This window comes from Lolium rigidum, chromosome 2 (genome assembly GCF_022539505.1).
Source record: "Lolium rigidum isolate FL_2022 chromosome 2, APGP_CSIRO_Lrig_0.1, whole genome shotgun sequence".
Classification (NCBI taxonomy): Eukaryota; Viridiplantae; Streptophyta; class Magnoliopsida; order Poales; family Poaceae; genus Lolium; species Lolium rigidum.
Window position 1 is genome coordinate 162,325,978 of NC_061509.1, and position 21,798 is coordinate 162,347,775.

Genomic DNA, 21,798 nt, shown 5'->3' on the forward strand with positions numbered 1-21,798 from the left:
CTAACTGCCCTGACGCTGCCAAAGAAGTTCACCCCGGCCTTTGACCAAGTCCGCAGGCGTTTCACTTGGGACATTGATGAAACCTAGAACCGCTGGCGGTAAATGCAAAGTCAACTGGCCAACTGTCTGCTCTCCCACGACCTTCGGTGGCCTGGGCATCCTCGACCTTGACCGCTTCGCGCGTGCGCTCCGGCTTAGGTGGCTGTGGCTCCAGTGGCACCATCCGGAGCGCCCATGGACGCAGCTTGGCACGCCTTGCAGTGCTCTCGATCACTGTCTCTTCGCGGCCGCCACTAGAGTCACCGTCGGTAACGGAGCAAGGACCAGCTTCTGGTGGTCTAACTGGCGCGGTGGCGAGCCCCTGCGATGTCGCTTCCCTCTGCTCTACAAGCACTCCATCCGCAAACACCGGTCTGTTGCACAGGCGCTAACCGACTACCGCTGGGTACTCGACCTGCGACGCGTGCCCCATGGCACCATCGCAGTGGATTTCCTTACGCTTTGGCGGGAGCTGTCAACGATCGTCCTTCAGCCCGACGTCGACGACTCCATTGTCTGGATCCTCGCCACCGACGGCTGTTACTCGGCCAAGTCTGCTTACCTTGCACAGTTCGCTGGCCGCACTTCCGTTGCCCAAGACATCATCTGGGAGACCTGGGCGCCGGCCAAGTGCAAGCTCTTCGGATGGCTGCTGATCCAGAATCGCGTTTGGACTGCTGATAGGCTGCTGCAGAGAGGATGGCCAAACTGCTATTTCTGCCCCATGTGCATCAGGAACCTCGAAACTCATCAGCACCTCTTCTTCGACTGCCCTTTTGCTCGGATCCTTTGGGCGTCCGTCGCTTCCTGGCAACACTGCAACGGCCTTGCCCCAAGAGCTTGGAGCGCATGTGATAACATGCAAGACGCGTGGAATGCAATGATAGCATCAACACACAATGAGAACCAACCTGAGGTTGGGTGGTTAGGAGGGTGGTTGTACCCCCAGCCCACCAGAGTTCAAACCCCAGGTTTGACATCTGTGTGTCTCATAAAGGCGGAATATTCATTCAGTGGGAGGCGACGTTCCCGTCGACAGCGAGACGCCTGTGGTGACTTCGTCAATTTCAAGATCCAATCCGCCGGCTCAGTCTTCCGAAGGTGCTCATAGGGGTAGGGTGTGCGTGTGTGCGTTCATAGGGGTGAGTGTATGCGCGTGTATGTGAGTGTCTGCGTTTGTACTGTGTTTCTCAAAAAAAAGCATCAACACACAATGATCACCGAGACGGACTTAAGTCGATCATCATTCTAGTGTTATGGGAGCTTTGGACTGAAAGAAACGCTCGGATTTTCAAAGATAAAGCCAGCACTATGCGGCAGCTGTTACATCGGATTCAAGATGAAGCCAATGACTGGGCTTTTGCAGGTGCGAAGAAGCTTCAGCGTTTGATCTGGGAACCTCCCTGAGATCTTGCTTTACCCTAACTTTCTAGCTTTTAGAAGCTCTTCCTTCTCTTTATTTCTTTTTTCCTTCTTTCCTTGGCCAACGGCCGCGATGTAATTATCTCTACCTTCTAATGAAAATCGAAAGCCAACAAGTTGTTGGATCTTTAAAAAAAAAAAAAATTATAGTCGATGCATAGTCCACTTTTCACTCTCACAAGTGTCTAGAAGCACATGTTAGAGTTAACTCTTGCATAAAGGTCCACTTCTCTTCTTTCTCATTCTCTCTCCTCCAACTAAGCAACAATATACTGTATTATTTTAATTTTTTTTTTGAAATCGTATTATTTTAGTTTTTATAGCCAGCTGAGTAAGATTTACTGTAATTTAGCACGAAGGGCGAGGGAGTCATATGAGAAAAAAGACATTCCGTTGCAGTTAGAAATTAGGAAATCTTTGTTTATTATAGATAGACCATAGACGTATGGTATGGGTCTGAGAAACGCACACACGACCTCTTGGAGAAACAGCGTGAACTCTGGAGTAGTACGATGCACAGGCAACGACTCGCGAGGAGCTGGAAGTGTTTGGACCGCACGGAAAACAGTCAACAGCTAGCGGCACGGCTGGCAGCGGCAGAAGAGCTAGCACAGCCCAGCGCGGCGCCATAGCCCCCGCCGCCCCGCCGAGCTTCCAGACTCACGTTTCACTTGGGTCGGTGTCACACGCATGCACGGCAGAGACAAAGGTCGCAGCGTCTCCCCAGGCAGCCAGCCAAGCTTATCCACTGCCGCACGCAGGCGCAGGCGCCGCGCAGGCTGCACGAGCCCGACCGACGAGGCAGGAGGCTCCTCGGCGACCGGCGCGTTGCGTGCACCACCGGAGTAGCAGGAGCTGTCCGGATCGGCCAGCCGTTGCCTCGCACGTCGAGCAAGCCACCGGCCGGCCGGAAAACTTGCCCAAGCCTTTGACCGAACGGAAGCCCCGCTACAGGAGCGGTGAACGGCTGACAGACGAGGACAGTGCGCGCAGGGCGGCATGTGCTTCGGACGTACCGCCTCCAATGGCAGCGGAGGAATATGCAGAGCGGGGGACAGCTGTGGCGCGGCAGAGGACGGGCACGTCACCGCGTACGCCAGTCTGCGCGCGTGTTCGACCAGGGCTCCGAGATCTGTGCGAACGAGCAGCAGTTTTGCCCGCCGGAGACCCGGTGTCGATCGGTCACGCTCACGCCGCCCGCCGCTCCGCGCCATATCGCCGCACCGCACACGCGTACTTCTGCTGAGCTACCAGGCTGGCAGCCTGGCACCAAGATATGCATGGCATGCACTGTAGATACCGTAGCTAGGTTGCTCGCATTTTCAGTTTGCCAGCTACTTCCCGTTGCATCTACCTACACCCGTATCCTACGCGCGCGAACCTCTCATCTAAAATAATTAGTGCAACAATTTTCAGATCTACTACCCTATCAATGAAAAAATATCTTAGATTTGCCTAAATTTGCCAAATTCAGACAAATCTATGATGTTCTTTTACGGACGAAGGGAGTACGATCAATCGATGAGTATATAGCATAAAATCACCACTTCAAAACTGAAAATTACCATTTTACTACCGCTTTATGTTTTCGAAAAAATCCACCATATTTTCAAGTTTTTGGCGAAAACACTAAACGCGAATTTACGTGATTTCTGAACTAGTTAGGCCCATTATAAGGGATGAGGTGGAATATGTCCAACTTGCCACCCTGCTGTAAAGTAAAAACATCTTGAGGCTTTGTTCGGTTAATCCCGCCCCAGCCGGGATTCGGACACAAACCTCGGGGATTATCCGGGGTCAGTCTGGCTGGGGATCGATTCCAGACCCTGCTAAGAAACGCGTTCGGTTAATCCCGGCCGAAACCACCCTAATCCCATCCAAAACACCGGGTTTAAAAATATCTTGTGTCACCCCGTGGAACCGTTCCCCATGTGGTTCTGTTGAATCGGTACGACGGAAAAGAAGAATATCGCACTCCTCTGTCTCGTCTCGCTAGATTCAGATGTAGCTCTAGCGGGTAAGGAGGGACGGCGACTCCGGCGTGGACAATGGTACAGCCGCTCTAGCGTCGATGAGGGGACGGCCGCGAGGACGGGGTGGACGGTTGGTCCTGCGGGGACGGGGTGATGACGGGGTGGATGGCGACAAGGACGGAGGTGGTCGGCGGCGAAGACGGATGCTCCCCTAGCCTCGCAGAGTGCTCACTAGCGTCTCTCCCCGCTGCACTTTCTGGGGACTAACCGAACGGGTCAAAGCTTCGAGTGATTATAGGAAGTTTTTAGTTTCTTTGGAGAAAATTAGAACTATATGGCTATTTTTTGTTATGTACGATAATTTTGAGTTTTAAAGTGGCGATTTTATGCTATCTCTCAATGGATAAACAAAAAAGTCGGTGGATCACGTAATGTGTTAGCTGAAGGTAGGCTAGGGTGCTAGGATATGCCGGTGCGGAGTTTGCGTGAAATATTGCAGCTAGCTACGTGTGCACTCTTAAAAATTATTTTGGGGAGGGAACATATTGTACTGCCGCTGTAATGTAAGATGTTTTACATATTTTTAAAATAAGATAGATACAAACTAGAAGGAATGAATCTACACTCTACAAATAGACTTGATAGAAATAAAAGTTAGTGAACCTATAAAAGCGCTAAAACACATTACATTTCTGCAAGGAGGGAGTATTAATCAAGTAAGAGGAGTGTCATTCTAATTACAAACTAAACGAATCTCACTTTGAATTTCCGTCGTTTTAGTGAACATACATATATACTCTCTCCGTTCACAAATAAGTGGACATCTAGCATTAAACTTTGTCCATGAAAAAGTATACTTTTATGTTTTCAATGCACTTTAAATTAGCAAAAGTTGTTTCTCTCTCATTGCACGGAAATCAAACACAATAATATCTAGCACATATTATCTTAATTTTATATATGCACTTAGCCTATTGGAGGTGAAATAATTAAACAGGAGAGAGATGTTGGTTGCATCTTTTCAATGCAATTTTTCTCTCCTTTTACTAATTATTCTTGAAAATTCCGCACGTCCATTTATTTGTGAACGCATGAAGTATTTATTTGACAAAGTTAAGTTAAATAATTTGGAATACATAGTTTTTGTTGCGAGCACGCGGTGCGGTGTGTGCTGTACAATGTACAGTACTCATCGGAGCCTCTAGGCTGTAGAGGATGGTCAGCTGCATGCCGTGTACTGACACAAATGTACGTTGAGGTGCGACCACCAACCGACATGTACGTGCGTCTCTCTTTGTTGGGGACCTTCTGACATTTGACTCAACTTTCCAGTCGTCTACCACGTACGTGCATGCATTGATCATGATGCTGTATCAACATATCACGTGTAAAATTACCAAAATACGTCCATGGATTAGACGTTCTTAAGATTTCGCTATTTTTCATCTAAATCCAGAATATCACGTGTACCCGACGTCCCGACCCAAAACGTACATCAAACATGACTATTTTGGTCTGTTTGTTTAGGTGTGGACATAAAAATAATCATGCCCGCTATATCGTCCGACCAAAATAAACCGCATCGATCCGTCTGCATGGTCCATCGGAAATGCACTAACAATCAGCAGAATCAAAATCAACGGTTCAAACTGAGTAGTGTACCATCAGTTCGAACTCGCGTGTACGACGGCGTAGTGCAGCACGAAATCGCAGCAAGAGGTCAAGCTTGCGTGCTGCCGCAAGGCTGCAACTTCAAGGTCGTAGGAGCACGTATGGTGCTAGGCGAGCAGGGGTTTGTCGTACGAGCGGTAGGGCATCTTTACAGCCGAGAGGCCGAGAAGTTGGCTCCAGCTTTGACACGAATCTGGTCTACATGCACAACGCGGCCAGCCTTTCCCCAGAGGGCAACTGTGCGCCTGCAGCGCCGCAGGCCGCAGCCTTTCCCTTTGTCCCCTCGCCGCTCTCGGAATTCTTGGGACAAAAGTTAAACGGAACCAAAGGGAAGGAAAACTACCCACGGGGGCTCGGTCAGCCAACGTTGATCATTAGTGTAATCTTCATTCATGCAAGATATTTTTCAGAGTCGACCGAGTCCTCTTCGTCTTCCCATCTTACTGCTAACGATGAACTAATCCTTGTAAAAAACAAAAAAGAAGAAGTCAAAAAAATCCATGTAAAAGACAATCAACACAACAGAAATGAGCATATCGGTTTCATGCTTCCAAATGGGCAATGGAGGGAGTCTACGATCGATTGAAACACCAGACACTGCAGCTGCCGAATGCAACATTGTGTCCTCGTGACTGCTGAACTAGTAGTAGCTTCACAACGATACATTCATCGATATCACTAATTGAAACAAGGTTCCATAAGGAGTCGCATTACACGATCTACTTAGAGCAAATGACAAACACCAACACATGTTGTACTTGCAGAAATGTAATACACCGTACTGTAAGATCTAACGAACTCGCATTTACAGTAAGCCACTTGGTGCCGCGCGCGGCAATTCTTCACCAATTAGACTTCCAGAACGAACAAAGGTCGACGATCGATCGAGATCGAGATCGACAGGTACACGAGCAAACAGACCCAGCTGCTACGAACCTCCGATTAATCAAGAAACACTCGCGGTCACAGCTCCCCAAACAGATCACGGACGCCAACGCAAAACGGGCAAGAAGCTCGGTCGGTCGATCTCGAGCGAGTCACCGGGTCTCCTCCTCGGCGCGGCTGTAGGCGCCGGAGAGCGCGGAGAGGAGGTTCAGGTTGAGGTGGTGGTGGTGCGCCTGCGCCATCGGCACGTACGCCGCCTGCGCCTCCAGCGGCGAGAAGCCCCACACGTCCTGCCGCGGCGCCGCCCAGAACGCCGCCGTCGCCGCGTCGTGCTCCTGCTCCTGCTCGCGCGGCCGCTTGCCGAGGAGCGTGTGGTAGTAGGAGGCGGTGGACGGCGCCGAGGAGGAGACGAAGGCGGCGGGGGCGGTGCCCGTGCCCGTGGCCGCCAGGATGGACGGCTCCGCCTGCCGGAGCAGCCACTCGATGGTCTGCCCGTCCGACTTGAGCCCCAGCTCGCGCGTCAGCTGGAACACGCGCGCCGCGCACACGATCGGCATGCGCACCCGCCGCCCGCGCCCGTTCACCTTGCTGTGCCGGTCCTTCACGGCGGCCTTCTTGCGAGGCGCGGGAACCACGGCTGCTTCGGCGGGCACCGCCGCCGCGGGAGTCGTCATCGGTAGCTGCTGGTAGATGTGGAAAGGGCCGGCGGCCGCGGCTATGTCGTCGCGGGAGGTCATGGCGTCTGCTTCTTCCCTGTCACACGGCGGAGAGATAGGGGAGGAGGTGATCCGGTGGGGGTTTGTGAGAGGGCTTTGAGGTGACGGGGGAGAGGGACACACGGCGGAGAGATTTTATAAGGACTTGCTTGAGATGTAGCATTCGTTTGCTAATTTTTCGAGGGTGCAACGAATACGTTGCAATCATTTTATGTTCAGTTAGTACTAGTACAAAATTTTGCAAGCTTATTTTTCGAAACGAACGTTTTTGATTTTTATTTAGGCCTTTTGTTCACTGGTGTTTCACAATATTTTTGTTTTCTACTTACTTACTTCTCTGTGTAGTTCCATCTTTGCTGTTGTTTATTTTTAAACTTTGGAGTTATTACAAATGTGTTTCTATTTGAGGGAAATATTGAGCGAGTTTCGGTCCCGTGGAACAAACAAAGTGCTAATCGTTGGATCATTCAAGCGACCTAATTATCATATGTCACACCGACACGTGACACCTTCGGATTGGTCGCTACACATCTAGTTGCGCCATACTATGGTCCTTTGTTTGTACAACTAATCTTTGTGTAGGGTTGTACTTGATGAGCTCGCTCAAAAGTTATAAAAACTTGATTTTTTTTCCAAACCCCAAAGCTATACCCAAGTTGCAGCCTATAGAAAAACTCTCACTTCTTTCTGCCTTTCTCTCCAATGTCGGCTTAGCCAGAAGGAGTGATTTGGAGCGAGGAGGTCGGGCCCCTCCTGTCCATAGTACTGGTAGTATTTACTTTCTGAAGTATCCCTATGTGGAGTATGATGATATGCCGAAGGGGAGATAGTCTCCAGAGCAGTCGAGCGGCCCATGGTGGCGGTGCTCCGCCTGTTCATGGTGCTCTGGAGGCCGAAGCCGTAGATATAGAGGGAGATCCGCATGGTGCACACTCTAAACAGTCTCGCTTGAGCTTCAGCTCTGACGATTCTTCTTCTTCCTTTGACACCAAGGTGGGGGGAAGATTGAGACTGCCATGGCATTATATTGGTTCAGATCTGCAGTTGTGAGTGTCGAAGTTGATACTTTGGAGTTTTCTAAGAGCGCATCTTCAGCGACGGCGACGCCCCATCCCGTCGTTAATAATGGCTGTGAGCGGAAACTCCGAGCTCTGGTGCCATCTCTGTTTTTCCCTCTCAGGAGGCATGCCAAAGGGGATGGTATTCTGCAGCTCCGTCGCGGTGCTCAACGCCTGCTTGTCTTCAAGTGGTCTTGTCGATCCCCGGTGGCGGCGCGGGTGGCCGTGGTGTTAAACTTGCCTTCTTTGCTAGTAAAGAAGGACTCAATGGCGTCCCAAACTTTATTTTTAGGGTCCTTTTAGTAAAAGTTGAGGAGTGAAATGTAATTTCCTTATATTTTGAGATCCTCTTTGTATACTATAAGCCCACCGCTCTTCAGTAATACAACTTCTGGCCCCTTGAGGGTCCTACTTGTGTTAAAAAAATTGCAACCTATTATTATTACAAACTCCCCAACTAAACCAAACATGCCCTTGTAAGTAAGTAACACTAGCACCTCACCACTTAGCTCTCTGTCTCTAGGTAGCTACAGTTCCACATCATATCAAAAATCTAGGAATAGGAAAACCACAGTAATATGCTAGAAATGAATGTGCAAACCATAGGATTGTAAAGCACATGAATTTGCGAAATTAAGTGGTCCATTTGCAGGAATAGAAAAAACACAGAAATCTTAAAAACGACAATCAAATTATGGTTAGAACAAATGCAAAAGTAAAATTAGGTCATTGTGATGGAACTTATGGATTTGATCTCATTCTTGTGCATAGGAATATAAAAGAGAGATTTGAGTGGATTGTATAATCCTTTGTTTTCCTTTCGAAACATTAAAAAAAACAATGCTACATTTTTCTTATGATTCATTCCTTTGAATCAAATAGATTAATAGTGCCGTCAAAGGAAGATTTCCTACTTCTACATGTTTCCTCAGACGTTCCTATGAAACAAAGAGTCCCAAGATAGAACCCAATCGATATGCAAGTCGACAACGTGCAATTTGGTACTAATCATCTAGGCTACACTATTTTTTTTCGATAAAGGAGCATAGCCCTAGCATCTGCATCAATAGATGCACACGGCTTGCTTTATTAAACAAAGTATCAAGTCACAAAAAATTCATCATCACTTATTACAATCATGGAAAAGCTAGGGTCGATACATGAATCAACCAGCTAAAAATATGGCACTCAGAAAAGCTATGCATTTGCTATTCTATTAAGATGCCGCCACCTAGTAGCCTGGAAAAAGAAGTCCTGAGCAACCACTAGCATCCGATTGTATCCAATAACCATACCCTCCCGCTGCTCCATCGGGAGAAGGAAAATCCATTGCTGAATTGTATGAGCAGCTCGCCGGATAACCTGCAAAAAATTAGTTCCAATTTGCTTGTTAAAGATAATATCATTTCTAGTCCTCCAAATAGCCCAACAAATGGCCGACACACCAATTCTTATTTTTTGTTTGTCATGTTTCTTCGGACCATTCAGCCATCTACCAAATATATTAGTAATATTAGCTGGTGGCAGAATGTTATATGTAAGGTACATCATTCGCCATATTATCTTCGCAAATGGGTAATGGATAAACAAATGATTAACGGTTTCCGTGGAATCACAAAAACAACACTTTTGACATCTTTTCCACTTCCGTTTAGCTAGATTGTCCTTAGTTAAGAGCACCTTATTGCTCATGAACCACATAAATTTTTGATTTTCAAAGGGATCTTTAACTTCCATAAATATTTACGAAGATAAATAGCATGCCCATTCATCCAATCAAGGTACATAGACTTAACTGAAAAAAATACCCGAATCAGTAAGCTTCCAAATAAACTTATCAGGTTCAGATGTTAGGCTAAATGTAATAAGTCGTTGGCATAGATGTAACCATTGTACCCATTTATTTTCATTGAAACCTCTTTTAAAAGAAATATTGATAGGTTCAGTTGCAAGCATAGTCGAAACTAACACATTCTTATGTTGAACAATGCTATATAAAGCAGGATATTGATGAGACAAATGAGTATCCCCCATCCACATATCCTCCCAAAACCTAACAGATGTTCCATTCCCCACTCTAAAAAAACCTCTCTTGAAGAAGTCCTCTTTAACATGCATAAGACCCTTCCAGAAAGGTGAATGGTTTAACCTCTACTTGTGCCAACGTTTTATTTTTAAGGTATTTATTACATAAGAGCTGCTGCCACATATCCTCCTTTGAGAGAAGTTTAAACAGCCATTTGCTCAGCAAACATTTGTTTTTCAGTTCCAACACTTCAATTCCCAACCCACCTTGATCCTTCGATCGACACAAAATATTCTATTTAGATAATCTATATTTTCTCTTGTGCTCATCTGATTGCCAGAAAAGTTTTGATCTATAATAGTCTAACCTCTTTCTCACCCCAATTGGTATTTCCAAGAAGGAGAGCATAAACATAGGAAGACTATTAAGGACCAAATTAATAAGGACCAACCTATCTCCATAAGATAGCATTTTACTCCGCCAACACCCCAATTTGGAAGCAAACCGGTTTTCAATAGGATTCCACTCCGCATTCCTCAGTGTCCTATAATGTACCGGAATCCCCAAGTATTTTAAAGGTAAGGTTCCAGATTCACACCCAAAAATATGTCTATACTGGTCTTCCATATCCTTTGCCTTACCAAAGCTAAAAATTTCACTCTTGTGAAAATTAATCTTTAAACCCGATAGTTGTTCAAAAATGCATAAGATTAATTTCATATTAACAGCCTTAGCAATATCAAGTTCGAAGAACAAAATTGTATCGTCCGCATATTGTAAAATAGAGATTCCCCCATCAATCAAATGAGGCAACAGACTCCCTACTTTACCATCATCCTTAGCCCTAGCAATAAGAATCGCTAACATATCAACGACAATGTTAAAAAGAATTGGAGATAAGGTCTCCCTGACGTAATCCTTTCCTGGTTTGAAAATTATGCCCAATAACGTCATTAACTCTTATACCAACACTCCCTCCTTGCACAAATTGCTTTATTCTATCGCACCAAATAGGATCAAAACCCTTCATACGTAGAACTTGTTGCAGAAAGTGCCATTTAACCTTATCATATGCCTTTTCAAAATTAATCTTAAAAAGCACCCCATCAAGTTTCTTCCTATGCATCTCATGTATTATCTCATGAAGAACAACTACTCCTTCAAGAATGTGTCTCCCAGGGATAAAAGCCATCTCTGCGTTGGTCTAATTACTTTATGTGCTACTTCAGAAATTCGGTTTGTTGCCACTTTAGTAAAGATTTAAAAACTCACATTAAGCAGGCATATTAGCCTATATTGTTGTATCTGTGTTGCATTTTCTTTTTTAGGCAGCAAAGTAATCACCCCAAAATTTAATTTATACAAGGGCAACTCACATCTCTGGAAACTCTCAAATAGAGCCATCAGATCATATTTAATAATCCCCCAAAAGTATTGGTAGAATTCCGCAGGGATACCATCTAGTCCAGGTGATTTATTATGTTCCATTTGAAATATAGCATCGTGAATCTCCTCCATTGAGAAGTTTGCAATTAACACTCTATTCTCCTCCGCCGACAATTGCGGAATATCTGCAGTTCTACCTTGATAATTTGTCGTGCTAAAAAGCAAATGAATCGATGAAGATCGAATGCCTCACAAGTCCACTTGTACAGTTGTACCTTATAAAATAAGATAGAGCCAATTGTAGAGCAGGCATCCATGTCTTTCGTAACCCTCTACGGCCGGGCTCTAGGATTTAGATACAAGTATTGTTCTTTGGGCTTCCAGGAAATTAATTTTATGAAGTAAAAACTCCATTTGTGCGTAAGGTTTTTCAACTAAAATCTACGGGTGATATGTACATACAAAGCCACAAGATTGTTCATTGTCATCACGTAAGAAGAAGTATTGTTCGTTTTGGATTATGTTTTAAAATGAAAATTTTCTTCTTAATTAGTACTCCCTCCGGTCGGTTTAAATTGACGCGAGTGATGCACATACGGTAGGCAATCTGGTGTGTTAAGCAGCGTCGATTAAATACGACCAGAGGTAGTAGTACTTTTTACGTCAACATAGCCTTTATACTTTTCACTTCTACCAAACGAACAACTGATGGTCCACCATCAACGGTACAATGCAGTAGGAGCCTTGGAGGGGTCATCCAGCCAAACATGCATGTTGGATCACATCGAGCCGGACTAGAAATGACATGAGCTACTTTGTTTGCAACTTTGCATCACATGGGTAATGTTTACAGTATACATTTAACGAACTCTGGCGGTAAGTGGTACCACTAGCATTCATCCAAAAATGATGCTGCAATACCATTCCACGTTCTTAGGCGATGCCATGCTTCAAGAACAATATTCGGCATTATATAAGGATTATTGCGCCACAAAAACAATACGTTCGCCTGATGGAAACTTTCCTTCCAAATATATCCTTCATAAGAAGTCTCATTGGTCCTAGATAAGCATCTTGAAATGCTTTGTTTCAACATCTGGAATCGATCCATTTGACGCAAGGATAAAGGATCAGATGAATTTGGATGGAATCCAAATGAGAGTAGTAAAAAAAATTGGAAGATGAAGATCCGCTTAAAACTTAGATATTTGCGTGGTATCTTCGTCTAGAGGTAGTTCCCACCAAAGAAAATCTTAGAACACAATTGGCAGAGAAGTAAAAGGGTGTTATGTCATCAGGATGAGACTATAAAGCATTAAAGCATGGTGCACACTCTAGACAATCACGTTTGGGCGGTCGGCGCAGCGACAAATTCCTGTAGTGCAAGTGTAAATTTTCTAGATCTATACGGCCATCATCCAGATAGTTCTACCTTATACCACACCACGAAACATTGTGAATATATTAGACAATTGACTCAATGGTGATTCTAGATTTAAGCTACTTATTAGGGCGGGAGCAATATTGTCATTATTTGATCGCTTTAGCTATATAGAAATAACAAGATTTTTAAGGATACAAATAATTTTCTTATGCAGATCATCTACCGGTGCATAGCTCCGTTCCATGTATGATCGTCCGTATAATGTGTGGAGCATCGTGATCTATTTATGAACACATCTACACCTTTAAACGAAATTTAGCAAAAGGAAGGAGGTTGAGGATCTGCGAGGGATACATTTACTCTACATAGATGGCAGCATAATCTACGGATTAATCCTTTATCTTTTTTTCTTTCAAAACGGAGGAGACATCCCAGCCCTCCATAAACACTTTTTTACTGTGCATCTCATGGAACGGCTGCGTGCATCCAGTTATGTAAATCTTTTAACTAATAAAGCATCTTTATGGAAAAGAAAATCGGCATTCCTCCTGTATGCATTGTGTGGATCATTTCTTGGTGCATCGCGTAGAACAATCCTTCGTCAAACTTCATGGACACGAAGTTAAACAACACTGCACATCCAAGAGTCTCTTTGCACGGGGAGGCACATCCAAGAGTCTCTTTGCACAGGAACCATGATCGCGCGGGGAGATGGACGCCGTCGAACTGTACCCACTAGGGGGAGCATGGCACATGGGAATCTAGATCCAGCGCCTCTCACTTTGCTGGAATCTGCAGGTCTTTTACAAATAGTGGCAAGCCTAGCAGCGTATCACATCACAGGTCGATTAGCTAGACGGAGGAGGAGGTTAAATATGTTATCTGAAACGGAATCAACTGTGGAGGCACAGTGGAGATAGATCTTGATTCCACTGTCTTTCCCTCTCTCATGGCAAATTGGTTAAGGAGGCACGTCGTAGCGCCATGAATCGTTGTCAATCAGAAAAGGGCAAGAACGATTCACATCGATCTGCTGATGGGGGCCTGCGGAAAAGATTAGATGATTTGCTCTTGGCCTAGGTACGTACTAAAAATCGTTATCGCGCATCTCATCGCCATGGGTTCCGTGCGGCAGATGCCCCAACTTGCATTCGGTCGAATGGACGTGGACATGTAGATTGTACAAAAGCCGTACTGTACACTGCCGCTCCGGCTTGAGGGCGTTGCTTGGTGGTGCAGTAGTGTGACCAACCGTCAAGGAGAAGGCATGACTATGGATTGACGGCTCGACGGGACGGACTTGACGCACCAGCTGGAGCCTGGAGGTCGTTTGGGTTACGGAGTTCTTCGACGCCTTTTCTGGACACACTAAACCATTTTTGGTTTCGCTATATTGGATGGTTAGTTCGGGTCACTAAAGTTGGCTATTTTTAATAAAAGATGGGTCAAAAAAAGCTAAGAGATGTCCGTTTGTTTGCCAAATTTAGTTAGGTTGACTCAATGATGTTAACCCCATGAAAAAGTTTTTCAGGCCTGTGGAGGAAGCCGGGCGGCACGGCTACTTGGCCGGGGTCTGATGCTCTTCATCGGTAGCCATGGAGGATTCGGTGGAGCGGTGGCGGTCCCCGCCCCCGGTGACGGTTCAGCGGTGGTACGCATGATCCGCGCCGCCGTCTTCTTCCCTGGTGATCCGGCAGAGGGACTGGCGGCGTGGGGGCTGCTGGTCTTGCTTTGTTTTTGGTGGCGGTTCTCGGGTTTCTCGCAAGCGAAGATGAAGATCTACCGGAGATCAGTTTGCTTTGATCTGGCTGGAGAGATGAGTTCCGGAAAGCTCCGCTGGCGAATGAAACAGTGCATATTTTGCCTGCAGTTTGCTGGATCGGGTGGTATTCGGTCGCGCCCACCCATGTTTTTATTCCGACCGTTTGGTTCCGAAGGGAGCGCCGCGAAGCTATATTCTGTGTTGACATCAGGTGACTTTTTGGTCCAAGGTGAAGTCAGAAGAAGGAATATCATGAAGGCTGAATTGGTGGACTGGCTAAAGGAGGTTCGAGTCAACGTGATGCTGAGGGATCTGCTTGGCGTTCCGGGCTTGTAGCAGTGGTATGCATGTGGGGGCGGCAGCACAGAGTCTTAACTCTCAAGGTGAAAACCCAAGGTCTGGCCTTAACTGGTTGTGTCTGGCAATATTTTTGTTGGAGGCATTGTTTTGAGAGTGGGGACTGATACGTCTCCAACGTATCGATAATTTCTTGTGTTCCATGCCACATTATTGATGTTATCTACATGTTTTATGCACACTTTATGTCATATTCGTGCATTTTCTGGAACTAACCTATTAACAAGATGCCGAAGTGCCGATTCTTGTTTTCTGCTTGTTTTTGGTTTCAGAAATCCTAGTAAAGAAATATTCTCGGAATTGGACGAAATAAAAGCCCGAGAGGCCTATTTTCTCACGAAGCTTCCGGAAGATCGAAGACGAGACGAAGAGGGGCCACGGGGTGGCCAAACCCTAGGGCGGCGCGGCCCCCCTTGGCCGCGCGGCCCCGTGGTGTGGGCCCCCGTGCCGCCTCTTGACTTGCCCTTCCGCCTACAAATAGCCTCCGTGACGAAACCCCCGCATCGAGAGCCACGATACGGAAAACATTACCGAGACGCCGTCGCCGCCGATCCCATCTCGGGGGATCCCGGAGATCGCCTCCCGGCACCCTGCCGGAGAGGGGAATCATCTCCCGGAGGACTCTACGCCGCCATGGTCGCCTCCGGTGTGATGTGTGAGTAGTCTACCCCTGGACTATGGGTCCATAGCAGTAGCTAGATGGTTGTCTTCTCCCCATTGTGCTATCATTGTCGGATCTTGTGAGCTGCCTATCATGATCAAGATCATCTATATGTAATTCTATATGTTGCGTTTGTTGGGATCCGATGAATAGAGAATACTTGTTATGTTGATTATCAAAGTTATGCTTATGTGTTGTTTATGATCTTGCATGCTCTCCGTTATTAGTAGATGCTCCGGCCAAGTAGATGCTTTTAACTCCAAGAGGGAGTACTTATGCTCGATAGTGGGTTCATGCCTGCATTGACACACGGGACGAGGTGATGAAAGTTCTAAGGTTGTGTTGTGATGTTGCCACTAGGGATAAAACATTGATGCTATGTCTAAGGATGTAGTTGTTGATTACATTACGCACCATACTTAATGCAATTGTCTCGTTGCTTGCAACTTAATACTTGGAGGGGTTCGGATGATAACCCGAAGGTGGACTTTTTAGGCATAGATGCGGTTGGATGGCGGTCTATGTACTTTGTCGTAATGCCCAATTAAATCTCACTATACTCATCATGATATGTATGTGCATTGTCATGCTCTCTTTATTTGTCAATTGCCCAACCGTAATTTGTTCACCCAACATGCCGTTCGTCTTATGGGAGAGACACCTCTAGTGAACTCGTGGACCCCGGTCCAATTCTCTTTACTTGAAATACAATCTACTGCAATACTTGTTTTTACTCGTTTTCTCTGCAAACAATCATCTTCCACACAATACGGTTAATCCTTTGTTACAGCAAGCCGGTGAGATTGACAACCTCACCTGTTTCGTTGGGGCAAAGTACTTTGGTTGTGTTGTGCAGGTTCCACGTTGGCGCCGGAATCTCCGGTGTTGCGCCGCACTACATCCCGCCGCCATCAACCTTCAACGTGCTTCTTGGCTCCTCCTGGTTCGATAAACCTTGGTTTCTTTCCGAGGGAAAACTTGTCTGTTGTGCTCATCATACCTTCCTCTTGGGGTTGCCCAACGAACGTGTGAAATACACGCCATCAAGCATATTTTCCGGCGCCGTTGTCGGGGAGATCAAGACACGCTCGCAAGGGGAGTCTCCACTTCTCAATCTCTTTACTTTGTTTTTGTCTTGCTTTATTTTATTTACTACTTTGTTTGCTGCACTAAATCAAAATACAAAAAAAATTAGTTGCTAGTTTTACTTTATTTACTGTCTTGCACTCTATATCAAAAACACAAAAATTAGTTTACTTGCATTTACTTTATCTAGTTCACTTTATTTACTATCGCTAAAATGAGTAATCCTGAAGTTGAAGTTCGTTCATTTAAGCAACAAGGGGGAGAATGTTTAAAAGATGCTTGGTATAGAATTAGTGATGCCCATAATAGGTGCACTAAGAAACACTCCACCACTATCCTACTCGGGAATTTTTATGTTGGTATCTCTAGCTGGAATAGATATGTTCTTGATTGTCTCGCGGGAGGTAACTTCCTAGGTGCTCCCGCTTTAGAAGCTAGTTGCATTATTGAGAGTTTATTTGGAACACCACCTGTTAATGAAACTAAAAGTGAAACCTCCCTTGAGGATGTTATGAAAAAATTGGAAACCATAGAGAAAAATTTTAGCATTGAAACTAAAATGGAAATATTACTTGGATAATACTGATAAACTTGATAAAATCCTAGGAGGAATTAATGAAAGAATTGCTACTCTAGAAACTTGTGCTATCCATGATAATCAAACCCATAGAATTGGTAAACTTGAAGAAGCCATGAGAAAATTGGGTTCAACTTTTTCTTCTCTTAAATTTAATGAGAAAGCTTATGTGGGTAAGGAGCAAAAATTTATGTATGTCTCTAAGGTGCCTAAACCAAAGAATTACTATAGGCCTAAAATTGATAAAACTCCCAACACCGCTGGTAATGATGTTGATGCTTCATCTCTCGATGTTACTTGATACACACTTTCTGCGCCTAGCTGAAAGGCGTTAAAGAAAAGCGCTTATGGGAGACAACCCATGTTTTTACCTACAGTACTTTGTTTTTATTTTGTGTCTTGGAAGTTGTTTACTACTGTAGCAACCTCTCCTTATCTTAGTTTTGAGTTTTGTTGTGCCAAGTTAAGCCGTTGATAGAAAAGTAAGTACTAGATTTGGATTACTGCGCAGTTCCAGATTTCTTTGCTGTCACGAATCTGAGCCCACTGCCCTGCAGGAAGCTCAGAAAATTATGCCAATTTACGTGCATGATCCTCAGATATGTACGCAACTTTCATTCAATTTGAGCATTTTCATTTGAGCAAGTCTGTTGCCATTTTAAAATTCGTCAATACGAACTGTTCTGTTTTGACAGATTCTGCCTTTTATTTCGCATTGCCTCTTTCGCTATGTTGGATGAATTTCTTTGATCCACTAATGTCCAGTAGCATTATGCAATGTCCAGAAGTGTTAAGAATGATTGTGTCACCTCTGAATATGTCAATTTATATTGTGCACTAACCCTCTAATGAGTTGTTTCGAGTTTGGTGTGGAGGAAGTTTTCAAGGATCAAGAGAGGAGTATGATACAACATGATCAAGGAGAGTGAAAGCTCTAAGCTTGGGGATGCACCCGGTGGTTCACCCCTGCATATATCAAGAAGACTCAAGCGTCTAAGCTTGGGGATGCCCAAGGCATCCCCTTCTTCATCAACAAATTATCGGGTTCCTCCCCGAAACTACATTTTTATTCGGCCACATCTTATGTGCTTTTTCTTGGAGCGTCGGTTTGTTTTTGTTTTTGTTTTGTTTGAATAAAATGGATCCTAGCATTCACTTTATGGGAGAGATACACACTCCGCTGTAGCATATGGACAAATATGTCCTTGGTTTCTACTCATAGTATTCATGGCGAAGTTTCTCCTTCGTTAAATTGTTATATGGTTGGAATTGGAAAATGATACATGTAGTAATTGCTATAATGTCTTGGGTAATGTGATACTTGGCAATTGTTGTGCTCATGTTTAAGCTCTTGCATCATATGCTTTGCACCCATAAATGAAGAAATACATAGAGCATGCTAAAATTTGGTTTGCATATTTGGTTTCTCTAAGGTCTAGATAATTTCTAGTATTGAGTTTGAACAACAAGGAAGACGGTGTAGAGTCTTATAATGTTTTCAATATGTCTTTTATGTGAGTTTTGCTGCACCGGTTCATCCTTGTGTTTGTTTCTAAATAGCCTTGCTAGCCTAAACCTTGTATCGAGAGGGAATACTTCTCATGCATCCAAAATACTTGAGCCAACCACTATGCCATTTGTGTCCACCATACCTACCTACTACATGGTATTTTCCAGCCATTCCAAAGTAAATTGCTTGAGTGCTACCTTTAAAATTCCATCATTCACCTTTGCAATATATAGCTCATGGGACAAATAGCTTAAAAACTATTGTGGTATTGAATATGTAATTATGCACTTTATCTCTTATTAAGTTGCTTGTTGTGCGATAACCATGTTTATCGGGGAACGCCATCAACTCATTGTTGAATATCATGTGAGTTGCTATGCATGTTCGTCTTGTCCGAAGTAAGGGCGATCTACACTGAGTTGAATGGTTTGAGCATGCATATTGTGAGAGAAGAACATTGGGCCGCTAACTAAAGCCATGTTCCATGGTGGAAGTTTCAGTTTTGGACAAATATCCTCAAATCTCTAATGAGAAAAGAATTAATTGTTGTTGAATGCTTAAAGCATTAAAAGAGGAGTCCATTATCTGTTGTCTATGTTGTCCCGGTATGGATGTCTAAGTTGAGAATAATCAAAAGCGAGAAATCCAAATGCGAGCTTTCTCCTTAGACCTTTGTACAGAGCGGCATAGAGGTACCCCTTTGTGATACTTGGTTAAAGCATATGTATTGCGGTGATAATCCAGGTAGTCCAAGCTAATTAGGACAAGGTGCGAGCACTATTAGTACACTATGCATGAGGCTTGCAACTTATAAGATATAATTTACATGATGCATATGCTTTATTACTACCGTTGACAAAATTGTTTCATGTTTTCAAAATCAAAGCTCTAGCACAAATATAGCAATCGATGCTTTTCCTCTATGAGGATCATTCTTTTACTTTCAATGTTGAGTCAGTTCACCTATTTCTCTCCACCTCAAGAAGCAAACACTTGTGTGAACTGTGCATTGATTCCTACATATTCGCTTATTGCACTTATTATATTACTCTATGTTGACAATATCCATGAGATATATGTGTTACAAGTTGAAAGCAACCGCTGAAACTTAATCTTCTTTTGTGTTGCTTCAATACCTTTACTTTGAATTATTGCTTTATGAGTTAACTCTTATGCAAGACTTATTGATGCTTGTCTTGAAGTGCTATTCATGAAAAGTCTTTGCTTTATGATTCACTTGTTTACTCATGTCATCACCATTGTTTTGATCGCTGCATTCTCTACATATGCTTTACAAATAGTATGATCAAGTTTATGATGGCATGTCACTCCAGAAATTATCTTTGTTATCGTTTTACCTGCTCGGGACGAGCAGAACTAAGCTTGGGGATGCTGATACGTCTCCAACGTATCGATAATTTCTTGTGTTCCATGCCACATTATTGATGTTATCTACATGTTTTATGCACACTTTATGTCATATTCGTGCATTTTCTGGAACTAACCTATTAACAAGATGCCGAAGTGCCGATTCGTTGTTTTACTGCTGTTTTTGGTTTCAGAAATCCTAGTAAAGAAATATTCTCGGAATTGGACGAAATAAAAGCCCGGAGGCCTATTTTCTCACGAAGCTTCCGGAAGACCGAAGACGAGACGAAGAGGGGCCACGGGGTGGCCAAACCCTAGGGCGGCGCGGCCCCCCTTGGCCGCGCGGCCCCGTGGTGTGGGCCCCCGTGCCGCCTCTTGACTTGCCCTTCCGCCTACAAATAGCCTCCGTGACGAAACCCCCGCATCGAGAGCCACGATACGGAAAACATTGCGAGACGCCGTCGCCGCCGATCCCATCTCGGGGGATCCCGGAGATCGCCTCCGGCACCCTGCCGGAGAGGGGAATCATCTCCCGGAGGACTCTACGCCGCCATGGTCGCCTCCGGTGTGATGTGTGAGTAGTCTACCCCTGGACTATGGGTCCATAGCAGTAGCTAGATGGTTGTCTTCTCCCCATTGTGCTATCATTGTCGGATCTTGTGAGCTGCCTATCATGATCAAGATCATCTATATGTAATTCTATATGTTGCGTTTGTTGGGATCCGATGAATAGAGAATACTTGTTATGTTGATTATCAAAGTTATGCTTATGTGTTGTTTATGATCTTGCATGCTCTCCGTTATTAGTAGATGCTCTGGCCAAGTAGATGCTTTTAACTCCAAGAGGGAGTACTTATGCTCGATAGTGGGTTCATGCCCGCATTGACACTCGGGATAGTGACAGAAAGTTCTAAGGTTGTGTTGTGCTTGTTGCCACTAGGGATAAAACATTGATGCTATGTCTAAGGATGTAGTTGTTGATTACATTACGCACCATACTTAATGCAATTGTCTCGTTGCTTGCAACTTAATACTTGGAGGGGTTCGGATGATAACTTCGAAGGTGGACTTTTTAGGCATAGATGCGGTTGGATGGCGGTCTATGTACTTTGTCGTAATGCCCAATTAAATCTCACTATACTCATCATGATATGTATGTGCATTGTCATGCTCTCTTTATTTGTCAATTGCCCAACTGTAATTTGTTCACCCAACATGCTCGTTCGTCTTATGGGAGAGACACCTCTAGTGAGCTGTGGACCCCGGTCCAATTCTCTTTACTGAAATACAATCTACTTGCAATACTTGTTTTTACTTGTTTTCTCTGCAAACAATCATCTTCCACACAATACGGTTAATCCTTTGTTACAGCAAGCCGGTGAGATTGACAACCTCACTTGTTTCGTTGGGGCAAAGTACTTTGGTTGTGTTGTGCGGGTTCCACGTTGGCGCTGGAATCTCCGGTGTTGCGCCGCACTACATCCCGCCGCCATCAACCTTCAACGTGCTTCTTGGCTCCTCCTGGTTCGATAAACCTTGGTTTCTTTCTGAGGGAAAACTTGCTGCTGTGCTCATCATACCTTCCTCTTGGGGTTGCCCAACGAACGTGTGAAATACACGCCATCAGGGACTATCTTCAGGGTGAAATCCTAAGACCTTTAGTCGGGCGACGACGGTGCTGGTGCACGGTTTCCTTCTTGGAGGCGTCGCTTTTGGAGAGTCTCTACTTCAGGTGTTGTCACAGTGGTGGTTGTATTCATTGTTGCTAGGTCTAGAAAGCTGTAGCGGGACTTTTTTTCTTAGTTTTCTTTACTTGTTTTTAGCTGTGTGCATCCATACTGCCATGAGGGTGGGGCGTTGTTGCAGAGGCTGTGTGTATTTCGTATTGATATTAATATATTCCCTTTATCGGAAAAG

At 44.8% G+C, this 21,798-nt stretch overlaps 1 protein-coding gene across 1 annotated transcript; it reads right to left on the reverse strand.

Annotated features, from left to right (window-relative positions):
* Positions 1-5,780: 5,780 nt before the first annotated feature.
* On the reverse strand, positions 5,781-6,727 carry LOC124687594 (transcription factor TCP7-like). The gene has a single exon (XM_047221373.1). The coding sequence runs from the start codon at positions 6,725-6,727 to the stop codon at positions 6,143-6,145; it is 585 nt and encodes a 194-aa protein (XP_047077329.1). The 3' UTR covers positions 5,781-6,142.
* Positions 6,728-21,798: the final 15,071 nt, after the last annotated feature.